The sequence below is a fragment of the Mustelus asterias genome, chromosome 6, assembly GCF_964213995.1.
Source record: "Mustelus asterias chromosome 6, sMusAst1.hap1.1, whole genome shotgun sequence".
Classification (NCBI taxonomy): domain Eukaryota; kingdom Metazoa; phylum Chordata; class Chondrichthyes; order Carcharhiniformes; family Triakidae; genus Mustelus; species Mustelus asterias.
The window spans coordinates 103,972,869-103,996,946 of NC_135806.1; the positions used below are offsets into that span (position 1 = coordinate 103,972,869).

Here is a 24,078-nt window from a genome sequence, read left to right on the forward strand (position 1 = left end):
AATGTTGTGCCTTTGTTTAAGAAGGGCTGCAGGGAAAAGTCTGGAAACTACAGGCCAGTGAGCCTCACATCTGTGGTGGATAAATTGTTGGAAGGTATTTTGAGAGACAGGATCTACAGGCATTTAGAGATGCAAGGACTGATTAGGGACAGTCAGCATGGCTTTGAGAGTGGAAAATCATGTCTCACAAATTTAATAGTTTTTTGAAGGGGTAACCAAGAAGGTAGATGAGAGCAGTGCAGATGATGTTGTCTACATGGACTTTAGCAAGGCCTTTGACAAGGTACCGCATGGTAGGTTGTTGCACAAAGTTAAATCTCATGGGATCCAGGGTGAGGTATCTAAATGGATACAAAATTGGCTTCTTGACAGAAGTCAGAGGGTGGTTGTAGAGAGTTGTTTTTCAAACTGGAGGCCTCTGACCAGCGGTGTGCCTCAGGGGTCAGTACTGGGCCCACTGTTATTTGTCATTTATATTAATGATTTGGATGAGAATATAAGGGGCATGGTTAGTAAGTTTGCAGATGTCACTAAGATTGGTGGCATAGTGGACAGTGAAGAAAGTTATCTCCAATTGCAGCGGGATCTTGATCAATTGGGCCAGTGGGCTGACGAATGGCAGATGGAGTTTAATTTCGACAATTGCGAGGTGATGCATTTTGGTAGATTGAACCAGGGCAGGACTTACTCAGTTAATGGAAGGGCATTGGGGAGAGTTACAGAACAAAGAGATCGAGGGGTACATGTCCATAGCTCCTTGAAAGTGGAGTCACAGGTGGACAGAGTGGTGAAGAGGGCATTCGGCATGCTTGGTTTCATCTGTCAGAACATTGAATACAGGAGTTGGGACGTCTTGTTAAAGTTGTACAAGACATTGGTAAGGCCACACTTGGAATGCTGTGTGCAATTCTGGTCACCCTATTATAGAAAGGATATTATTAAACTAGAAAGAGTGCAGAAAAGATTTACTAGGATGCTACCGGGACTTGATGGTTTGAGTTATAAGGAGAGGCTGAATAGACTGGGACTTTTTTCTCTGGAGCGTAGGAGGCTGCGGGGTGACCTTATAGAGGTCTATAAAATAATGAGGGGCATAGACAAGGTAGATAGTCAATATCTTTTCCCAAAGGTAGGGGAGTCTAAAACTAGAGGGCATAAGTTTAAGGTGAGAGGGGAGAGATACAAAAGTGTCCAGAGGGGCAGTTTTTTCACACAGAGGGTGGTGAGTGTCTGGAATAAGCTGCCAGAGGTAGTAGTAGAGGCAGGTACAACTTTGTCTTTTAAAAAGCATTTAGATAGTTACATGGGTAAGATGGTTATAGAGGGATATGGGCCAAATGCGGGCAATTGGGATTAGCTTAGGGGTTTTAAAAAAAAAAGGGCGGCATGGACAAATTGGGCCGAAGGGCCTGTTTCCATGCTGTAAACTTCTATGACTCTATGTGACTAGCTTGCCTGAAGTATTGCAGAGTCTATGACACCTGTGGGACCAGGAATCAGCCAGAGATCTTTGTGACATTTGTTACAACTGAATGAAACATTAGCATTAAAGGGAAATCTTTTAGTGAAATGTTATCCTTTTGAAGTGGTAAATTTGAATCAAATGGCTCTTTCGGCATTCTGGGTTCCAAACTTTCTAATTAAGATAGCTGACCAACAATTAGCAAATAGCAGTAAAAAGTTTGTTTATTTATTTGTCACAAGTAAGGCTTACATTAACACTGCAATGAAGTTACTATGAAATTCCCCTAGTCGCCACACTCCGGCACCTGTTCGGGTCAATGCACCTAACCAGCACGTCTTTCAGTCTGTGGGAGGAAACTGGAGCACCCGGAGAAAGCCCACACAGACACAGGGAGAACGTGCAGACTCCGCACAGACAGTAACCCAAGCCGGGAATCGAACCCGGGTCCCTAGTGCTGTGAGGCAGCAGTGCTAACCACTGTGCCACCCCAATGTTTATTTTGTTTTGATTAAGCGTCAACTTCTGTGAAGTTTCGCTTCAAGAAGATGAAGGATCAGGAAAATAATCATACATTTTTTTTCACATTCTGATTCTTGTTTATATTTATGGCTAAAATAAAGACTCTAATAATTGTTCAGTTTCAGTGAACTGAAGATTTAACTCCAAAGAAAAGAGGCCCAAAGAGAAGTTGCCTTTTCAAAACACCATCACGAAAGGTCCAAGTGATATGAAGCCCCTCTTTCTGTGTAAAAGAGAGATTTTCACAGTAGCTTCATTGCAGTAAGCCTACTTGTGACTAACAAATAAACTTTAACTTTAACTTTTAAATCACAGCTAACAAGAAGTATTTACAAGGTTCAAAATATATCGGGCAGAATCTTCCAAACAAAGACAAAGTGTCAGGGTCTGACTGAAAACCAACATGAAATAGGCCAGTTTTCTCTCCAGATCTTCTGACACTTTGTCAAAAAAAAGGTGGGCATGTTTCACACATCATGTTGAGGGGCGGGGTCCAAACAAACCGACAAATCCCGGCTTCACAGAGAAGGCCGTCCCGATCATAAAGATTGGATGGATGGTTAATAGCGAGGCGGAGTGTCTTGGACAACAATAAGATAGAGATGGATATGGGCAGATACTTGGCAGATGGAATTTAATCCTGAAAAGTGTGAGGTGATATACTTCGGAAGAAGTAATTTGACAAGAAAGTATTCAATGAATGGTAGGACACTAGGAAGTTCTGTGGAACAAAAAGACCTTGGCGTGTTTGTCCACAGATCTCTGAAAACAGAAGGGCATGTTAGTAGGGTGGTGAAAAAGGCATTTGGGACACTTGCCTTTATCAATTGAAGCATAGATTACAAAAGCAGGGAAGTCAATATAGAACTTTGATGAGGCCAGAGCTAGAGTACTGCATGCAGTTCTGGTCGCCACATTATCAGAAGGATGGGATTGCACTAGAGAGGGTGCAGAGGAGATTCACCAGGATGCTGCCTGGGATGAAACATTTAAGTTATGAAGAGAGGCTGGATAGGCTTGGGTTGTTTTCATTCGAGCAGAGAAGACAGAGGGGTGACCTGATCAAGGTGTACAAGTTTATGAGAGACATGGACATTTTGGATAAAAAGCAGCTGATGATGGGTCAGTCACGAGGCAACATCGATTCAAGGTGAGGGGCAGGAGTTTTGGGGGACGCGCGATGTGAGGAAAAACCTTTTTACCCAGAGGGTGGTGACAGTCTGGAATGTGCTGCCAGGGAGGGTGGAAGAGGCGGGTTGCCTCACATCCTTTAAAATGTATCTGGATGAGCACTTGGCACATCATAACATTCAGGGCTATGGGCTAAGTGCTGGTAGGTGGGATAAGGTGGGAGTTCAGGCGTTTCTAATGTGTCGGTGCGGACTCGATGGGCTGAAAGGCCTCTTCTGCACTGTATGATTCTGTGATTCTATGATCAGAGGAAAAAATATTCCCACTCCCCCATGATCTGAGCCTCTCTCTCTCTCTCTCTCCCAACCCCCCCACCCCCCCCTCCCCGCCCCCTCCAAACAATGACAACTCCCCCTTCCCCTGAACATCGGCAGTGAGATTTGCGATTTCCAGGTTTCGCCAGATCTTGAGCCCCCACCACAATTCCCACTCACGGAGAGCACGGGCCCGAGATCGCCCCCATTTGTGTTTTCTTGTCATCCTTACAGTTTTCCAGTAAGGCTTTTTTATTTTAAAAAAATTACTATATCCATCATCAGTTGGAATGAATGGATTTCATCACCGTGATCGTGAGGTAAAGCCACGGCCTAGACTGCTGGCTTCAATTTATTTTCAGCTTAATGCAAATTGTGTGCTCGATTCCAAATGACAAGTGGCACACGTGATTCTGCAAGTCAGCACTTTGGGAAGAATGAGTTCCCAAAATCAATAGTTAGCAATTGATACTCTAGCTTGATCAATAACCACATCAGAAGGAATCTTAATGAATGGCTCAGTTTATATAACAGAAAGCCCTGATTATCCATACTAAGTACTTCACTGTTCCCATTTACTTTAATTAGCAGTCATCCACTTAAACTATGTCAGAGAGTACTGCTTCACTAGTCTCATTCCAAGGAGCTTCATAAAATGAAACCAGAAAGGAAAGTACCAGAATCAATAGAGAATGGGGTGAGAATGAGAGAGAAATGGAGCAGAAGAGAGATATTGAGTAAAAACAAAACCACAGGCTCTTTAACATTACAGGAGTGCAGCTGACACCCATTCGCCCACCATTGCCTCCATAAACCATGGCTCTACAAACTTTCCATCAAGTTAAGTATGCCTGTTTTGAGAAGATAAATGTAACAAATCGCTCTCCTATATTTTCAGGTACCAGTACATTGACACTCTCTCACTAACGAAACAAGCAAACCAATTAATGTTGCCTGAAATGAGCAAGCTGTTTGGGACGGGTGCCAACAGCTCACCCACATTATTCAACAGATGTCTGAGCCTTGGATCCCTAAGTATTGCATTAATACAGGGAGTATTACCAGGGAGGTAATACTCTCCCATATTAATGCAATACTTAGGGATTCAACTGAACAATTAACTTAAGGCCATGTCTGACTGTCAAGACAGAACAAAAGTTCCCATGCATATCTTCAAAGCCCACAGGACACCAACACTCCGACAGTAATTCATTGAGCCCAGGTGAATTTCTATCCCATTGACAGCACGGAACCTTCCCGTACTTTTACGAAGTGTTTTGTTAAATATTTCAACAGGAAGGCAATGTTATTGATCAAAAGATGCAACCATTGCAAATGCTTCTTACCATTTGTGTCTCCCACATAACAGTAAACATCATAGGTCTCACTGGTGTCTCGTATTCCATATGTTCGGACACCTGGTTGCCCCCTTTTATCTCCATAGCAGCCAGGTCTTGGTTTAGTGATTGGGTATCTAGGAAACAAAAAAAAAACAGAAATCACTGTGTGATTTCATAATGGATTAGTCAGTGAACAGCTAATTAACAATCTTAACCAATAGAAAACAAAGGGTATCGCACTTTTTTCCCTTTTGTTCTCTGAATGTGTATGATACTAGAAAATCCACATTATCCACAAGGCGAGTTACCCTGAGAAGGTTGTAGAAGGCTTTATCGAATAACAATTGCTTTAGAGAGCATTAGAAATTCGCCATACAGTTTGGGACATCAGGTATGAGATTCTCTTCCCTGAAAGATGAAACAGTTGGCTTTTTATAACAATACAGCAACTTCCACGGTAATTATTTTGGCACTAGCCTACTAATTGATCGATTAAGTCAAATTTTGCAGGTTGCAGTGATTGAGATCTGGTATCGAGGGGTGGAATTTTTCTGGGGCCATGGAGGTGTGGTGGAGGTGGGCCCAGGATTAAATACTGAAGATAGACTTCGGGTTGGCATTCCCTTCCAAGCTATCTTACTAGAAGCAGGGTCAATGCACTGGCAGCTAGCCAATGAGGCCACTATGGAAACCATTTAGGGAGACAATACTACTGCCAGGATCAAGGCACCATCGCTCTGCTGAAGCCAATGTCTAGAGAGAAGAAGCCTCTTAATGGCAGGCAGTGGGAGGAGAGGGGTGATGACATTGCGCTTCATCTATAATTCCCCCTGCCAGGGATATTGCCTGGGCGGTTCCAGGGGCAGTGCCAGGGTTATTTCCAGCATGGTAATGTCATTAAATGTCAATGGGCAATTGTTGTATTCTCTCTTGTTCGAGGCAGTCATTGTCTGGAACTTGTGTGGCACAAATATTACTTGCTACATGTCAGCTCAAGCCTGGATACTGTCAGGGAGCATTCCTTCAATATTATGACCAAAGTTTGTACATCAAACAACAGCATCAACAATAAATGGCTTCATCAATCATCACATGGCTGTTTCTGGGACATTGTTAAGTGCTAAATGTCAATTCCTTTATCTATGTAATAAGTGGCTGCACTTTGAGATATTAGATTGGATATAAAGTACTGAGGTGAAATAAGATATTAATTCAATTTTTGCCACTTTGTGTTTGCAGTACCTGCATGAATGTTCCTGTGACTGCAGTGAGCCACCTTTAGGTGGGAAATGTGAGCTGCTACTGAATTAATTGATACAAATTCTCACTGGTTAAATATTCACAGCCAGCTTCTTTTGTCTAATTATCAAAACATCAATCCCCCATAAAGTCAGGACCATCAAAGCTGAATGAAGATGTTTGGGTTGAAACGGAGAACCACAATTCCATCATTACACTGTGCACATATCATTTAAAAAAGTCTTTGTGTCCTCAACCTGCATCTGGTGAGAAAATAAATGACCTCCCAGCAGTGCTCTTCCAAAAGCATATTTTATTAGAGCACTAATTTTAAAACTCCTTGAGGCACCTTCTAATCCCAAAGCAGACGGTTGCATATGAGTAATGGCAGAATCATCAAAGCAGTAGCTAACATTGCTTTTCATGTACATCTCTTAATGGAGAAATAACTGGTTGATTTGACGTGTTAGCAACAATCCATCATTTTAACAGCTGTAAGTGCAATGTGGGACAGTGAAAGTTTATGCACCAATTTAAAGGCAAATGATATAGCTCCAGCTCAAAACCTACAAGCAGATAGCACAGCTTTCTTCATCGGGGTTCCAGTGGCACAGGGCCTGTGAGTGTTCTCAACGCACTGAAAAATCACCTTTAGCATAGGAAAATGTCCAAAGGCACTTCACAGAATCACAGAATAGTTACTGCCCAGAAGGCCACTCAGCTCATTGTGTCCAATGCTAGCTCTCTGGAAGGGCAACTCAGCTGGTTCCACTCCCCAACCTTTCTTGTAATCCAGAAAAATCTTTTTCTTTGTTCATTCAACTTCCTTTAGAATGGAATCTGCTTCCACTGCACTCCCGGGGAGTGTGTTCCAGTTCTTAGCCTCGCACTGTATAAAATTATTTATCCTCATGTCACCAGTGATTCTTTTGCCACTTCCCTTAAATCTGTGTCCTCTGGTTCTTCACCCTTCATTCAATGAAGACAGTTTCCTTTTATCTACTCCGTCTAAGCTCCTCATAATTTTGAACACATCTATCAAATCTCTACAGAGAGCATCTCCAGCATTTCCAATATATTCCTGGAACCTGTCTTTACTGCACCATTTCTAAACTCTTCTCATCCTTCCTGGAGGCTGAACCTGTTCTATACAGGTTCATCATGATTTTCTTGCTTTTGTATTCTATGCCTCTATTTATAAAGTTTTACACCCGGTGTGTCTCTTTGAGCACTTTTCCAACCTTCCCCGTCACCTTCAACGACTCTGGCACATTTACCCCAGATTTCTGTTCCTCTACCCTCCTGTAAATTGTACCCTTTATTTAATTCTGCACATCCTCGTTCTTCCTACCACTTCTTTCCATATCGTTACACTGCTATTTTTTAAAATTTCATAGCAAAACAAGTAGTCAATCGCTTACCTGACACTTCCATCGGAAAGCCAACCAGCATCGCACTGATCAAACCCATCTTCATACGAGGCCTGGATCTGTTCAGGGGTGGCAATCGTGGCACTGTTTTCCTCACATACTTGTTTAGCCATCTCAAAGTTCAGTGAATACCTGCTGGCTGCTGCCCGATAATGGAATATAACACCTGCAGGTGGAATGGCACTTCTCAGTAAATGCACCAACAGGCATGGCTTCCCTTCTCTTGAAGGCAATGGTTCAAGCAGTGTTGCCTGCAATTCTGTAATCTCGTTGATAATTGTCACAGAGAGCCAAGGCAGTGAGAAACCAACTTTCCCTCTGCTTCAGAGGAGACATTATGTTCTTGAACGCAAATCAGTGGAGACCAGTTATGCTTGATGTCCACAAGGATTGCATTACATATCCCTGTGTCCCATCTATGTAGCGGAAATGACATTAGTATCAGATGTCATTGGCATTGTGGAAACCAGACAGTAGAAGGCACAATGAAAGTGAATTTAAAGGCTTCCACATGTTGAAAGATTTATAAAATGCCACCATCAGCTCCCAGCCACCATTACTTCAAATCCAGCAGGACTGTCAGCCATTTGGCTGGTGCTTCTGGACAGCAAATTAGAAACATCCTTAACGACTTACAGTTGAGAAAGCTTATTGGTCACAATTCAAAATCAAATGGGCCAATGGCTCAGCTGGTAATGCCCTGCCGAGTAGGGAACTGAAGCTACAGAGAATCAGACACGTATTCAATTCCTAGTGGGTGCTGAGTCAGCTGAATTTGGCCTTGTGCTGCAGTATGGGAGCAATAATTAGCCTCAACACACTTGGACCAAGAAAAGGAAATTTCAGCTCATCAACCTATGACTCTTGCTGTAACATGCAGGCTTGAGAAAAGGGATTGACTTTGTCAGTGCTGCTCACCTATGCTCACCTTCATTGTCTTATACTTGAAGCTAATTTTGGTGGGTAAGGGAAGTGGTTGTAAAGGTGAAACTGAATCTGTGTGTCAGTGCTTACAGAAACAAAATGGGAGCAGGGACTGAGAGGGAGGAACGTATAGAACATTTGAGATGTTTGATATCTATCCAGAAATGTAAAAAACACTGTTCCAAAACTTTAGAAAAAGACAATAGTTGATAAATAATTATGATAACTGTGCAAAATGAGCATCAGCTATAACAATTTTTTTCGGTCTACATAGGTTGTTTCAACCACAATTGGACAGCCTTAAAAACTGCCTAACATTTGCAGTCACAATGTACATCTCAGTCTATTGCTTAGATGCGATTGAATCCCTATAGCACTACGTTCCTTTTGAGAAAGAATGTTTTCTGAGCACCTCAAGAGACGGCCTCAAATAAATGGGGGCAGGTTTATGTTCATGGTTTGCCAATCCTTAGCATCAATGTAGCCCAATTCTGATGTGCATTCATCAGTTCCATTCGCTGGTCATTGAGGATTTCTGAAGGTGATGCCTGAGAGGGGAGCACGGCGGCACAGTGGTTAGCACTGCTGCCTCGCAGAGCCAGGGACCTATGTTCAATTCCGGCCACAGGTCACCGTCTGTGTGGAGTTTGCACATTCTCCCCATGTCTGCGTGGGTTTCCTTCGGGTGCTTCGGTTTCCGCCCACAATCCAAAGATGTGCAGGTTAGGTGGATTGGCCATGCTAAATTGACCTTAGTGTCAGGGGATTAGCAGGGTAAATATATGGGGTTATAGAACATAGAACATAGAGCATAGAACAGTACAGCACAGAACAGGCCCTTCGTCCCACGATGTTGTGCCGAGCTTTATCTGAAACCAAGATCAAGCTATCCCACTCCCTATCATCCTGGTGTGCTCCATGTGCCTATCCAATAACCGCTTAAATGTTCCTAAAGTGTCTGACTCCACTATCACTGCAGGCAGTCCATTCCACACCCCAACCACTCTCTGCGTAAAGAACCTACCTCTGATATCCTTCCTATATCTCCCACCACAAACCCTATAGTTATGCCCCCTTGTAATAGCTCCATCCACCCGAGGAAATAGTCTTTGAACGTTCACTCTATCTATCCCCTTCATCATTTTATAAACCTCTACTAAGTCTCCCCTCAGCCTCCTCTGCTCCAGAGAGAACAGCCCTAGCTCCCTCAACCTTTCTTCATAAGACCTACCCTCCAAACCAGGCAGCATCCTGGTAAATCTCCTCTGCACTCCCTCCAGCGCTTCCACATCCTTCTTATAGTGAGGTGACCAGAACTGCACACAATATTCCAAATGTGGTCTCACCAAGGTCCTGTACAGTTGCAGCATAACCCCACGGCTCTTAAACTCCAAGCCCCTGTTAATAAAAGCTAACACACTATAGGCCTTCTTCACAGCTCTATCCACTTGAGTGGCAACCTTTAGAGATCTGTGGATATGGACCCCAAGATCTCTCTGTTCCTCCACAGTCTTCAGAACCCTACCTTTGACCCTGTAATCCACATTTAAATTAGTCCTACCAAAATGAATCACCTCACATTTATCAGGGTTAAACTCCATTTGCCATTTCTCAGCCCAGCTTTGCATCCTATCTATGTCTCTTTGCAGCCTACAACAGCCCTCCACCTCATCCACTACTCCACCAATCTTGGTGTCATCAGCAAATTTACTGATCCACCCTTCAGCCCCCTCCTCTAAGTCATTAATAAAAATCACAAAGAGCAGAGGACCAAGCACCGATCCCTGTGGCACTCCGCTAGCAACCTGCCTCCAATCCGAAAATTTTCCATCCACCACCACCCTCTGTCTTCGATCAGACAGCCAGTTACCTATCCAATTGGCCAACTTTCCCTCTATCCCACACCTCCTCACTTTCATCATAAGCCGACCATGGGGGACCTTATCAAACGCCTTACTAAAATCCATGTATATGACATCAACTGCCCTACCTTCATCAACACACTTGGTTACCTCCTCAAAAAATTCAATCAAATTTGTGAGGCACGACTTGCCCTTCACGAATCCGTGCTGACTATCCCGGATTAATCCGCATCTTTCTAAATGGTCGTAAATCCCATCCCTAAGGACCTATTCCATCAATTTACCAACCACCAGAGAAAGACTAACCGGTCTATAATTACCAGGGTCATTTCTATTCCCTTTCTTAAACAGAGGAACAACATTCGCCACTCTCCAGTCCTCTGGCACCATCCATAAGGCCTGGGTGGGATTGTGGTCAGTGCACACTCAATGGGCAGAATGGTCTCCTTCTGCACGGAAGGGATTCTATGATGTCTGTAACCTGTACCTAGCCCACTTTTCAACTTGAACAGGGACAAGCATAGCAGGGTTTTACTCTGTGGCAATGGCGATTCTCTCGAAGTGAACATGCAAAATGAGCTGGGGACTTGTTATGCCAGATCCCGCCAAATTTTAAGTCAAATTATTTTCCATCAGAAGTGACAGCAGACAATAAAAACATCCACTTACTTTTTTACTATTTACCATTATTATTGTCCTAGTAACACTTGAAGATTATAAACACTGTGGAACACATTGTCCACTGTTCTTAAGCAAAGCAAAGGCTTCGATAAATTTAAATGCCCACAACAGGGAGGAAAATTAATGCGGGCCATTTACACTCATTTACTGCAGTGGATTTTATTTTAGTTGTTGCTGCAAGCTACCTGCTCTTTGTTCCTCTGACACCACAATAGCTAGTTATACTCCCTCCCGTCCTGTGCCTCACCATTTCTTGCTTTCAACTACCTTGCATATTGCATTTTTCTCTACAAGCTTCCCTGCTTGTCCACGTTCTCATCTTCCTTTAAACTGCTCTTTAAAACCCACTTATTTGACTATTTGGTCACCTTTCTTAATATCGCCCCCTTTGGCTGTATAAATGCAAGTTGATACTGCAATGAAAATGAAGCCCTGGCCACACAGTGTGATTGTTATTGTGTAAATACTGGGAAGCGTGTTTGCATTTCCTTGAAGTTCACCATTCCTCGTAGATCAAAACTGCACCTTAAAGAAGGAGGCAAATTTGACTTTCTTCCCCTTCCAAACAGAAATACAGCAATTTCCAATTTTGCTGTCTTTTAGTAATCTTTAAACCTTTCTGCCTTTGCCGACAGCTGAACTAATTTCCAGAGAAACCCTGTACTGAAGGAGGGGAAATATTTAACAGTGGCATCCAAATATAAAGGGAGGCTTGCATTTATATAGCACCTTAATATATCCCTCATAAATGTTTCAAAGCACTTCATATATCATGATTTACAATGACGTGTAGTAGTTGCTATTAAAATGCTAAACAAGTTGGTCATTTCCTTGTGCCCAACAAGATTTCACAAGGCTAAAATACTTTTGGTTGCATTGACTGAGGGAGGACATTGGTCGCCAGGAGGATTCCCTGATCTTCTTTGATTATTTTAATGAGAATTAGGCATCACAATACGCAGACAGAATCTTTGGCTACTGTCTATCAAAAGAATCTGAACAATACAGCCTCTGTCAATACTACACTGCAGTGTCAGTCAGCTCAACTGATAAGTTGATAAGAGATGACATCGTGACAAAGTTTACAATCTTGTACTTCTCGGTCAGATAAATGTCACTTTTAATTAAAGCTGAGACTTCTAAGTCTAAAAGAAATACAATGAAATTTGACTGATTGTACAGACCCGTTTTCTACTCAGGCTGGCATGTGCCACAGCTAGATCTGTCATGGAATGTTTGCTATCAGTACGAGCAAGATGTTAGTCCAATAATTTGCCATTTGACAGGTTTCAATGTGTCTGCAACTGGTAATCTATTAGCAGAATATGACTTGGCATAAAAAAACTTACCAGTGACATCTAAGGAGACAGTGTCTTGCTCATCTTCAATGCCGACCATTACCTCACAGCGGTAAAGACCAGTATCACTTGCTCGCAGGCGACAAATGGTTAGCGTTGCGTCGCCCAGACTCTCAGGATGTTTTGGCACTGCCACTCTCCCATCATAGTCAGCAGCGATTTTTATCACATCATTCTGTGCCACCAGAATTAAGGTTTCTTTCTTTATCCTTCCATCTTTCCCTTCCTCTATTTTTGTCCACTTAATGCGAGGAAACTCCTGGAAAGAATGGTTGGACGGTAAAGGTGTAGCCAGCATTGAATAGTGGCATGGAAGAGACACAAAGCTGGAAAGGGAGCCTTTTACATAGGAGCTCCTCTTAATCTTCATTCTCATCATCTTCACACTGTCGTGTGCTGAGGACAGAGAAAGGAGTTATCATCAGGAAATTAGGAGCAAGTTAAAAACATCTCCGACAAAAAAAAGAACACCTCTTGAAACAGAAGCCTCCCATACTCGTCTTTTCCCTTCACTCTTTAGAAAAGATCTTATTATTTTTAATTTCTGCCATTTGGAGCTTGTCGATTAAATGGACGTTAGGAGCTGCCACCTCCCCAGGTTAAATGGCATAGCAGCACAGTAGCACAGTGGTTAGCACTGCTGCTTCACAGCACCAGGGATCCAGGTTCAATTCCCAGCTTGGGTCACTGTCTGTGTGGAGTTTGCATGTTCTCCTTGTGTTTGTGTGGGTTTCCTCCGGGTGCTCCGGTTTCCTCCCATGTTCTGAAAGATATGCTCATTAGATACATTGACCCGAACAGGCGCCGGACTGTGGCGACTAGGGGAATTTCACAGTAGCTTCATTACAGTGTTAATGTAAGCCTTACTTGTGACTAATAAATAAACTTAAACTTTAGATAAGGTGAATGGCCAAGGTCTTTTACCTGTGGTAGGGGAGTCCAAAACTAGAGGTTTAAAGTGAGAGAGGAAAGATTTAAAAGGGACCTGAGGGGTAACGGGCGGCAGGGTAGCACAGTGGTTAGCACTGCTGCTTCACAGCTCCAGGGACCTGGGTTCGATTCCCGGCTCAGGTCACTGTCTGTGTGGAGTTTGCACATTCTCCTCGTGTCTGCGTGGGTTTCCTCCGGGTGCTCCGGCTTCCTCCCACAGTCCAAAGATGTGCGGGTGAGGTTGATTGGCCATGCTAAAATTGCCCCTTAGTGTCCTGAGATGCGTAGGTTAGAGGGATTAGCGGGTAAAAATATGTAGGGATATGGGGGTAGGGCCTGGGTGGGATTGTGGTTGGTGCAGACTCGATGGGCTGAATGGCCTCTTACTGCACTGTAGGGTTTCTATGATTTCTATGAACTTTTTCACACAGAGGGTGGTGCGTGTGTGGAATGAGCTGCCAGAGGAGGTGGTAGAGGGTGGGTACAATTACAACATTTAAATGACATTTGGACAGGTACATGGATAGGAAAGGTTTAGAGGGATATGGGCCAAACACGGGCAAATGGGACCAGTTCAGTACGGAAACCTGGTCGGCATGGCGAGTTGGTCCAAAGGGCCTATTTGCCTCACAGCGCCAGGGACCCAGTGGCTTGGGTCACTGTCTGTGCGGAATTTGCACGTTCTCCCCATGTCTGAATGGGTTTCCTCTGGGTACTCCGGTTTCCTCCCACAGCCCGAAAGACTTGCAGGTTAGGTGCATTGGCCATGCTAAATCCTCCCAGTGTACCCAAACAGGCACCGGAGTGTGGCGGTTAGGTGATTTTCAGAGTAACTTCATTAATGTAAGCCTACTTGTGACACTAATAAATAAACTTTAAACTTCTCTGTGCTGTATATCTCGATGGATTCTATGGTTGTTTTAGCACTTTTTGTTGGTTGGAGAGAGCTGGCCAGCCCTCTCAGGGCCCTCTAGAAGGTCTTTGGCTTTCTGCAGCTCCAATCACCAGCAATGACTTCCCCACATATTCCAATATCTGCCCCCTGCTCCAATTGCCAGGGGTGCCACCTTCAGGAATCCCTCGCTGAACCTTCCAGCTGCTCGCACCCTTCTGCCCACCCACCATTGGCCCAGCTGCCACAAAATAGACAAAGTTACAGGATGTTAATGAGGTTCTGCGTCGACATCGGCGGTCAGATTCTTTAGTCATTTCCTGGATTCATCCTGCCCTCCCCACACCCCACCCACTTCCCATCCCCCCATCTCCCCAACCCCAATCCTTGTTTGTATCTGAAAAGGCGGAACTGCCCATCCCGCCCGTCACGGCAAACCTAGCAGACGGGGGTGGACCATGCAAAGCTCCATTGACCTCGGATGGGGAATTTCCGGCCTTGGGGAAAACTCGGCCGGAAAGTCCTGCTCAAAATGTCTATCTTGACCATTTTATCTGCAGCAGCATTGTATTTTCTTCCCATCAAGCCCGAGGACCTAAAAAGGGTGAAAATTCGTGCCTGGAGCTTCCATGAATTTCCCGTGAGGGGAATTAGGCTGCTGCTCAGCTGTACAACACAGGCAGATTGCTGATCAACTCCAGTGCACTACCAGAAACTCTACCAATCAGGAATATCAAGCCCTTAATGTTCAAATTACTTTTACTAGATTGTGAAATGTCTAACATCGTTCTACCTTAACTGCATCAATATCAAAATCAGATAGCGTTCCAACAATTGATTTATTCTAGTTGAGGGGCATAGGTCAGCTAGATAGTCAACATCTTTTTCCAAAGATAGGGGAGGCTAAAAGTAGAGGGCATAGGTTTAAGGTGAGAGGAGAGACAGACAAAAGGGTCCAGAGGGGCAATTTTTTCACACAGAGGGTGGTGAGTGTCTGGAACAATCTGTCAGAGATAGTTGTAGAGGTGGGTACAATTTTGTCTTTTAAAAAGCATTTAAACAGTGACATGAGTAGAATGGGTATAGAGGGATATGGGCCAAATGTGGGCAATTGGGACTAGCTTAGTGGTCAAAGAAAAGGGCCCGTTTCCATGCTGTAAACCTCCATGACTCTATGTTTTTGACTCTAGTTAATGCGACAAGTGTTTTTGAAATTGTAAAATTACCCAGCAATAATGTAATATTCAACTGGCCAGTTATTTTAAAATATGCAAGGAACAATACAGTGACTCTAGCTACATAATAATATTTTAAATATAATGTCCTGCAGTGCAGTGATGCAGGACAAAGCAAGAGCACACTGACCTAAAGGCAGTCTTACCTGAATGCACTGACGATACTATTGTCCACGTGGAGCATATCCACAGGATATGTATTAAGTGTAATATCATTTTCACCTAAAGGGGAAAGAAAATACATTGTCCGTCAAATTGCACAGAACTCTCTTCTAAATAACTAACAATTTAACAGGGGGGAAATTCTGCATCATATCAATTCCAGAAAAATGCTGGTTACTACATGGCCCTGCTGCTGCATTCAAGCAAACAAGTTGCTTGAGGACTTGCTTTCCAGGAACGAAGAGCGGAAAGGGGTCAGCACTCACACCACACTGCTAACTCTCAAGATTACAAGCAGTAAAATAAAGTGATTTGATCATAGGAGGCAAGTGGCTGAACTACAAAGTACAAGATAAATCAGAACTCGAGAGGAAGGGGAGACAGTTGAATACACTTGGTAGGTACTTTACTGAAATCAGTCGGCCCTTCTGTAATGTGAACTAATGCAGGATATATGTTTCTGTGGATTCGCCAACCTCGTCTACTGGTTCTTCCCACGGTCACAATTGATTTGAATGCTGAAAGCTAATTGGAAAAAACGCATTCCCCACCGTCAATAAAACGCAGCAAGTTTCCAGTGGAGATGCCCTAATGACAGCAGTGCAATATCATAACAGGGCAAAGTCACAAGCAATAGAGTAGCGATCACAAAAATGATCGGATATGGGCGGCACAGTGGTTAGCACTGCTGCCTCACAGCACCAGGGACCCGCGTTCAAATCCAGCCTCGGGTCACTCTGTGTGGAGTTTGCCCATTCTTCCTGTGTTTGCATGGATTTCCTCCGGGTGCTCCAGTTTCCTCCCACACGCCAAAGATGTGCAGGTTAGGTCGATTGGCCATGCTAAATTGCCCCTTAGTGTGAGGGGGACTAGCAGGGTAAATACATGGGATTGTGGGGATAGGACCTTGGAGGGATTGTTGTCGGTGCAGGCTCAATGGGCCAAATGGCCTCCTTCTGCACTGTCGGGATTCTATGATAGCGAGTTAGGCACTGTTCAATCAATTAAGAAAAAATCTTGGGAAGAAAAGAACAAGTGAACTGAAATGCATTATGTCTGATATTTGATTGAGAAGCAATGTATTCAGATTTCAAAAGGAAAATGATAAAACACAATTGACGGATTTGACCTCCAGGCAACCTACGCTCAGACTCAGGGCCCGATTTTACCAAAACTTCACGCCCGTTTTCAGGCGCGAAATCGTGGTAAATTTGGGCGTATACCGCGATCTGCACCTGATTCCGAGCAGATCGCGGCTTTACCGACATCCGATTCGGGCGCGGGCAGCCCGATGATTTAAATGCATTAGCATGCATTTAAATCGACTTAATGAACCGCACGCCCAACCCTACCGCCAAATCCCACTTTACCGTCTTCAGGCCCGTTCCGCATCTGCGCTTTTAGCGACCTGCCGAATAAAAATCTGAAGCGGATTTCTATTCTGCAGGGGAACCTCCAAAGTCCTCTCTGCCCTTTTGAAGTCACCATCCTCCTCGAACATTCTTCGCAGACCCCCCCACTAACCACCCCGGCAGAACCCCCCCACCCCCGCCGCCCCACCCCCAGAATCGGACACCCCTGGGAGGCAGGTCCCCCTTGGCAGACCCCCCCCCCCCGGGATCAGACCCCCCTGGGACGCAGGCCCCCATTGGCAGAGCACACCCCCAACCTACCTCGATCGCTGCTCTCCCTCCACCATCCTTCCGATCTGCAGGCCTTCGAGAGCCTGCAGCACCTTCCTGGCCTTCCGCTGGCATCAGCCGGAGGAGGGGGGCGGGCTCAGATGGATCTCTAGTTGGAGGGTGGGGGCGGGGGGAGGATGGACTTGGGAGAGTCTTGCAAACTGAAAATAATGTAGCATTTTCTCTGTGCTGCCTAATTATCTATGGGAAAGGTAATTAAACTACAGTGTCCTAGTGAGCAATTAGTGACCTGTATAATACATTTGTGATCTGTAACTGGATTGTTGATGTCCCTGTAGCCATGAGCCAGGTGCTCAAATGTTCAGAGTCATGTGATGAACTTGGAAGAATTGTCCCTGTGGTAGAACTTGGTTGGAAATAAGATTCAAGGAGATTACTAAATCTGGGAAATCAACCATAGTGAAAAGAAGTTTGTATTGGCAACTCTTCTCTCACATTCCATGGCAGACGTGCCCCGACTTATGAATGTGATTTGCATGGGCAAAGTTGGGTGCGGCTAATCTGCCTCCGGAGCAGCCTTAGATCCTTTCTGTCATCTTGTTTTCATCTGAACATTGCACAGAATTAGAGGAATTCACTTTGGAAGATAATGTCAAAATTATAATCGCAGGAACTAAAAACCTGACAGTCAAAAATTTGGGAAAATATTTCAAAATATGGATGGGGGGATATATATTTTGAAATATTTTCCCAAATTTCTGACTGTCAGGTTTTTAGTTCCTGCGATTATAATTTTGACATTATCTTCCAAAGGGAATTCCTCTAATTCTGTGCAATGTTCAGATGAAACCAAGATGAAAGAAAGGATCCAAAGCTGCTCCAGAGGCAGATTGGCTGCACCCAATGTTGCCCATGCAAATCACATTCATAAGTAGGGGCACATCTGCCATGGAATGTGAGAGAAGAGTTGCCAATACAAACTTCTTTTCACTATGGTTGATTGCCCAGATTTAGTAATCTCCTTGAATCTTATTTCCAACCAAGTTCCACCACGGGGACAATTCTTCCAAGTTCACCACAATACTCCGAACATTTGAGCACCTGGCTCATGGCTACAGGGACATCAACAATCCAGTTACAGATCACAAATGTATTATACAGGTCACTAATTGCTCACTAGGACACTGTAGTTTAATTACCTTTCCCATAGATAATTAGGCAGCACAAAGAAGATGCTACATTATTTTCAGTTTGCAAGACTCTCCCAAGTCCATCCTCCCCCAAGTCCATCCTCTCCCCCCCCACCCCCCCATCTCTGCTCTCTCTGCTGTCTTTTTCTTTCACGCCCAGGCGCGCTGCTTCAGATTTTTTTTTGAACTGCGCATGCACAGTTCAGAGCTCCGATCGTTCTGGCAGCACTAAGCCCTGCCCACTGCGCGGATCGGACTGGAGCCGGCAAAAAGCATATGGGCACGCTGCAAAGAGGATTCCAGGCTCGGATCTGCATTACACCCGGATCTGGCCCTTAGACTCCAAATGGTAAAATCGGGCCCTAAATATTTTCAACACAAACATCAAAAAATAAAAAATGTAAACTTTCTGTGTATTCCAAGTAAACATTTCAGCTTTCACTCCAATCTAGTCAAGATCACACTGAGCATAAAGCACACACACCCATATTTCTTTAGCATAGCCAATACACCATGCTGTCAGCATGATCTTTCAGACTGGGATGAAACCGGAGCACCTGGAGGAAACCCACGTAGACACGGGGAGAACAATTTGACTCCGCACAAATCGTGACCCAAGCCAGGAATCGAACCTGGGTCCCTCGCGCTGTGAGGCAGCAGTGCTAACCACTGTGCCCATAGTTTCATAGCCAAAACACATAATCAGGATTGGCTGGACTTTAAATTTAGCATTACAGTGATATTTCTACTGTATCTGGGAGATTGATTGGATCGAAATCAGGCAGGATTCCTGACCAGGATACATTCTCCCAACCCATTTTCCCTCTGCACATTGAACTCAAACTATCCAATATGCCCAAGTGTATGAACAAGAAAATCTGTCCCAGTGAGTTTAGCCAGCAAATAGCTAAGCCATACAAGAAGACCCCAAGTTCAAATGCAGCAGACTTATCACAGCACCACCATCTACAGGTTCCCTTCCAAGCCACACACCATCCTGATTTGGAACTATTTCGCCATTCCTTTACTGTCACTGGGTCAAAAATCTGGAACTCCCTTCCTCACAGCACTGAGTGTATTTGTGCCACATCGACTGTAGTGGTTAAGAAGGCACCTCACCACCACTGCCTTCTCAAGGGAAATTAGGGATGAGCAATAAATGTTGGTCTCGCCAGCGACACCCACGTCCCAGGAATGAATTTTTAAAAATCTATGGAGTTTTGATAAAAAATTTCCGTGCCCCCAGCTTAGACAATACTCTTACCTGATATTAAAATTATGCTAAGTGGTGTATAATCTCCAGGTAAACAGCATTTTCTGTTGCCAAAATTTAAATATTGATACTTAGGAACAAGTTGCTTAAGAGATCTTAGATCAAATAACAAGTTTGGCAAAAGTCAGGACACCAGAAAAACAGGTTTGCATTTGGCGCTGGCTGGTCTCTTTAAATATCTTGATTTTATTTTCTACCGAGACTGGTGTCCAAAACCAACTGCTACTCAGACAAACCAGCTGCATGGTTGCATCAGGATGACAAGTTCCCCATTCCCCCTTCAGCCCCAAGCCCACAACAACCCATAACTCAATTTGCAAACTGTGCTCTGAAAGTCTCCAAGAGACAAGAAGGAAAGGAAGAACTAAGCCACTGAAGATTTGAAATGATCAATTATATCAGTTTTCCTATTCTGCTACAAGGCAAATATAGCAGAAATTCTCAAGACCGTGGTCCAAGATGAATGAGAAAGCCACGTCTGCAGGAACCCCAGGGAATAGTATGTAAGGCAGACCAGCAAAGTAGGAGATGTTAAAGCCTATTCTACATAATGAGGTAATTGTGTTTTTACTGTAGCAATATTGAACCAGGTGTTATATGTTTGTTATAAGTTTTCTTTTTCCAAGTTTTTTGAACTTGAACTTTGAGGATCACCATATGGTTAGAACTATAATCAACTTTACATGGCAGCATAAGCAAGAAAAGTGAGAGAAGCAGACTCAAAAGTGAAGACTTTTTCTAAGTTGTCGAGGCTGTACACAGAATGATGCAATACATAGCTAGAAAGACGTAAACCATTTTAACAGACAAGTTCCTTAAATAGCATTTATTTAAAGAAACATGTCTTGTGTTCCTGTGAATGCAATACAACAATTAAGTGTTGGTCACATGGTTGTTTAAATAAAAGCTTGAGCATGAATGTTTCACCTTGAAAGTAGAAAGGAAAGGGGTGACATTTGCTGGAGCCTTGCGTGTGAACCTCATTCTCCAGGGAAGATGGACAAGATTTCTCGATTTCATTTCTCTATTTCTGACACAAATCCAACAACAACTTGCATTTGTATAGTGATTTTAATGTGGCAAACGATCTTAAGCTTCTTGGCAAATCGGGATCGGACATCGGTCCACAGGTACAGCTGAAAAAATGGATTTTGAGGATGTATTCAAAAGTGTAGAAAGCTTTTGGAGGGGGAGAGGGAATGTTGACAGAAAAAGTGGCGCCGGTATGTGACGACTTCTTGCGAGCTGACCCCAGCGTACCCTCTAATTTCATCTTTTATGACCGTTCTGCGCTTCTAAAACTGCATTCCAAGTCACCCTCTCCTTTCCTTTCCCCCTGTGTACTTTATGAGTGGTTTGTTTTGCCTGTATAATGTGCAAGAAACAATATTTTTCACTGCATCACAATACATGTGACGATAATAAATCAAAAGAAAGGAGAGAAGGTGACAGAAAACCAGAGTTAAAAGATGGAAGAGTTCTTCAATCTCTATGGGACATAGAATGAAAGGTAAAAAAAAGTAAAAGCAGGGTGAAGGAAAGAAACAAGGAAGAATCTTTAGTTCAGTTTTCCAGCATCTGCAGTATTTTGGGTTTTTTTTGAAGGAAACTAGAATTTGCAAAGCAACAAAAATCTCTCATAGTAACTTGATAACATGAAAACTGCATATACCTCGAGTGCCATCTTATTATTTTATGAATACTGGAAAGGCACCATATCGAGAAGATTCCTGGGGCTGGATTTCATGGGAAGTGCAGTATAGATCAGCTAGATAGTCAATATCTTTTCCCAAATGTAGGGGAGTCTAAAACTAGGGGGCATAGGTTTAAGGTGAAAGAGGAGAGATACAAAACGGTCCAGAGGGGCAATTTTTTCACACAGAGGGTGGTGAGTGTCTGGAACAAGCTGCCAGAGATAGTATAGAGCATTTAGACAGTTACAAGGGTAAGATGGGCATCGAGGGATATAGACCTAACGTGGGCAATTGGGACTAGCTTAGTGGTTTAAAAAAAAGGACAGCATGGACAAGTTGGGCCGAAGGGCCTGTTTCCATGCTGTAAACCTCTATGACTCTATGTATTGCTCTTGTCCCTGTTGCAACAGTTGGCCGGCAGCTGATGAGCCTAAACATTGCCCCCCCCTGCAGCGATAACGCACTGCTGGCATGCTAGACAAGCTGAGAGTGAGGCTTCCATCTCTCAGTGGGACACAATCTGAATTCCAGCAGCTCTCAGCAGCGCTAGAACTGAGTAGCAGCCCCTGCTGGGATGGCAAGCAGGCCCACAAAGTACATCAGTGAGAAATATCACAGAATCCCTACAATGCAGAAGGGAACCATTCAGACCATTGGGTCTACACCAACTCTCCCACAGAGCATTTTACCCATGCCCTATCCCCATGAAAACCCCACATATTTACCCTGCTAACCTATACATCTAAAGGACACTTTAGCATGGCCAAACAACCAAATCTGCACATCTTTTACTGTGGGAGGAAACCAGAACACCCAGAGGAAACTCACGCAGACACAGGGAGAACGTGCAAACTCCACATAAGACAGTCAGCCAAGGCCAGAATTGAACCCAGGTCCCTGGCGCTGTGAGGCAGCAGTGCTAATCCCTGTGGATCCTGGTGTGGATCCTGGAGTCAAGCATGTCCTAGGCTTTTAGGACAGGGAGGAATGAGGCAGCCAAAGGTGAGTTCCTCACACCTGCCTGTCTACCAGGCTAATCATTGGCCAGTGTGAAATACAAGTCAATTGTCTTAGTAACAACCTGGATAGCCCATTAATTACTTTTTTGAAAAATGACAGGCCAATTTCAATGCTCACCCACTCACTGTAAAATGGGGATGGGTTGAGAATGGATGTGAGGGGATAGGCTTGCCACCTCTCTCATTCTACATGCCCCCTGTACCCCATGCCGAAAACACCTCCTGTAAAATCCAGCCCCAGTATTTTTGAATTACTTGAAGAGTAAACTTAAATATTTAAAAAATGTTCCCATATCAAAATCAAAGAGAAGTACACTGTTTTACCACATGGGTATTGCTCTTCTTATAGCATTAATAATCTGACAGGAGATTAGATATTAGAAAAGACTCTCCTGTTGGAACTTGTAATGGGGCTTAAAGTGATCAACTGAGATGTTCCTTCTAATGTGTAGCTTTACCTGCTCCAAACTATAAAATCTGAGAACTCTTTCAAGATGGAACTAATTCAAAGCACACTGTTAGAATCTGTATGTGACACCATTCCCGCTATGTCATGCATGTCATTATATCACATTAGAGCAGCTGTATCATATTACATGGAGACAAAGATTTAGCAGAAATATTTAACCACACATCTTCGGCTTTTTCTTATTGATGGGAGGACTTTTGTGAAGGGAAGAAATGTTTGAAAAAGGAATTGTATCTGCAAACGGGAGATAGCTGGAAGGGATAACGTCTGAAGAAGTAATGACATTGATGTTGTGCTGAATGTGGATAAATCCAAATATCACTTAACTTTTCTTCTTTTGTTTTATTCATTCATGAGACAAAACACGTCGCTGGCTGGCCAGCATTTATTACCCATCCCTAGTTGCCCTTGGAGGGCAATTGAGAGGCAACCACATTGCTGTGGTCCTGGAGTCACCTGTAAGCCAGACCAGGTAAGGATGGCAGATTTCCTTCCCTAAAGGACATTAGTGAACCAGATGGGTTTTTTGACAATCGACAATGGTTTCATGGTCATCAGTAGATTCTTAATTCCAGATTTTATTTTTTACTGAATTCAAATTCCATCATCTGCCATGGCGAGATTCGAACCCGGATCCCCAGAACATTAGCTGAGTTTCTGGATTAATAGTCTAGTGATTATAACTCTAGGTCATCGCCTCCCAATTTAATGAAAGATTGATTCATTGTGGTGCTAAAGTAAACAAGAAAGCAACAATTTTAATGCAAAAGTTCAAATTTTCAAAGCTAATGCGCTCTTAGGACCCTTTTGATATACATGTATGAAGTGGGATGCCATTTGGAAGTGCATACCATTTAAAATTTGCTGCCCACACCCTGATTAAGGATGTGATGGTAACCCAGAGATGTGTATATATATATATATATAATGCGTGTGTATGTTGCATCAATCCAACCAGAACAGATCCAATTCTCCTCCCAAGCTAATAATCAGTAATGATTGTGATGCTCCCAATATTGACACAAAGGGAAGCAAATTGTTTTACCTCATGGGTATCACTCTTCTCACAGCATTAATAATCTCTGACAGGAGATTAGGCACTAGACACTAGTTCTGACACAAGGTCATTAACCTGAAACATGAACTCTGCTTCTCATACTTGCTGAGCATTTCCAGCATTTTCTGCTTTCATAATGAAAGCGAGCTCAGCACCTCAGCACAACCATCTCCAGAAATGTAATCAACTGTAAGACTGGACAATGGGTCTATTTGAAAGTATTACTTAAAGCTGAGTGTGTCTACCATGAA

General features: G+C 43.6%; 1 protein-coding gene across 1 annotated transcript in view; it reads right to left on the bottom strand.

Moving 5' to 3' along the window:
* Nucleotides 1-24,078, bottom strand: part of LOC144495030 (uncharacterized) — a 210,807-nt gene that overhangs the window by 173,673 nt on the left and 13,056 nt on the right. The window contains exons 3-6 of the mRNA XM_078214827.1: nt 15,467-15,542; nt 12,255-12,659; nt 7,430-7,604; nt 4,776-4,903 (exon numbers count right to left, since the gene is read on the bottom strand). Of these exons, the coding sequence (XP_078070953.1) occupies nt 4,776-4,903; nt 7,430-7,604; nt 12,255-12,659; nt 15,467-15,536 (778 nt within the window). The 5' untranslated portion in view covers nt 15,537-15,542. The remainder of the gene's footprint in view (nt 1-4,775; nt 4,904-7,429; nt 7,605-12,254; nt 12,660-15,466; nt 15,543-24,078) is intronic.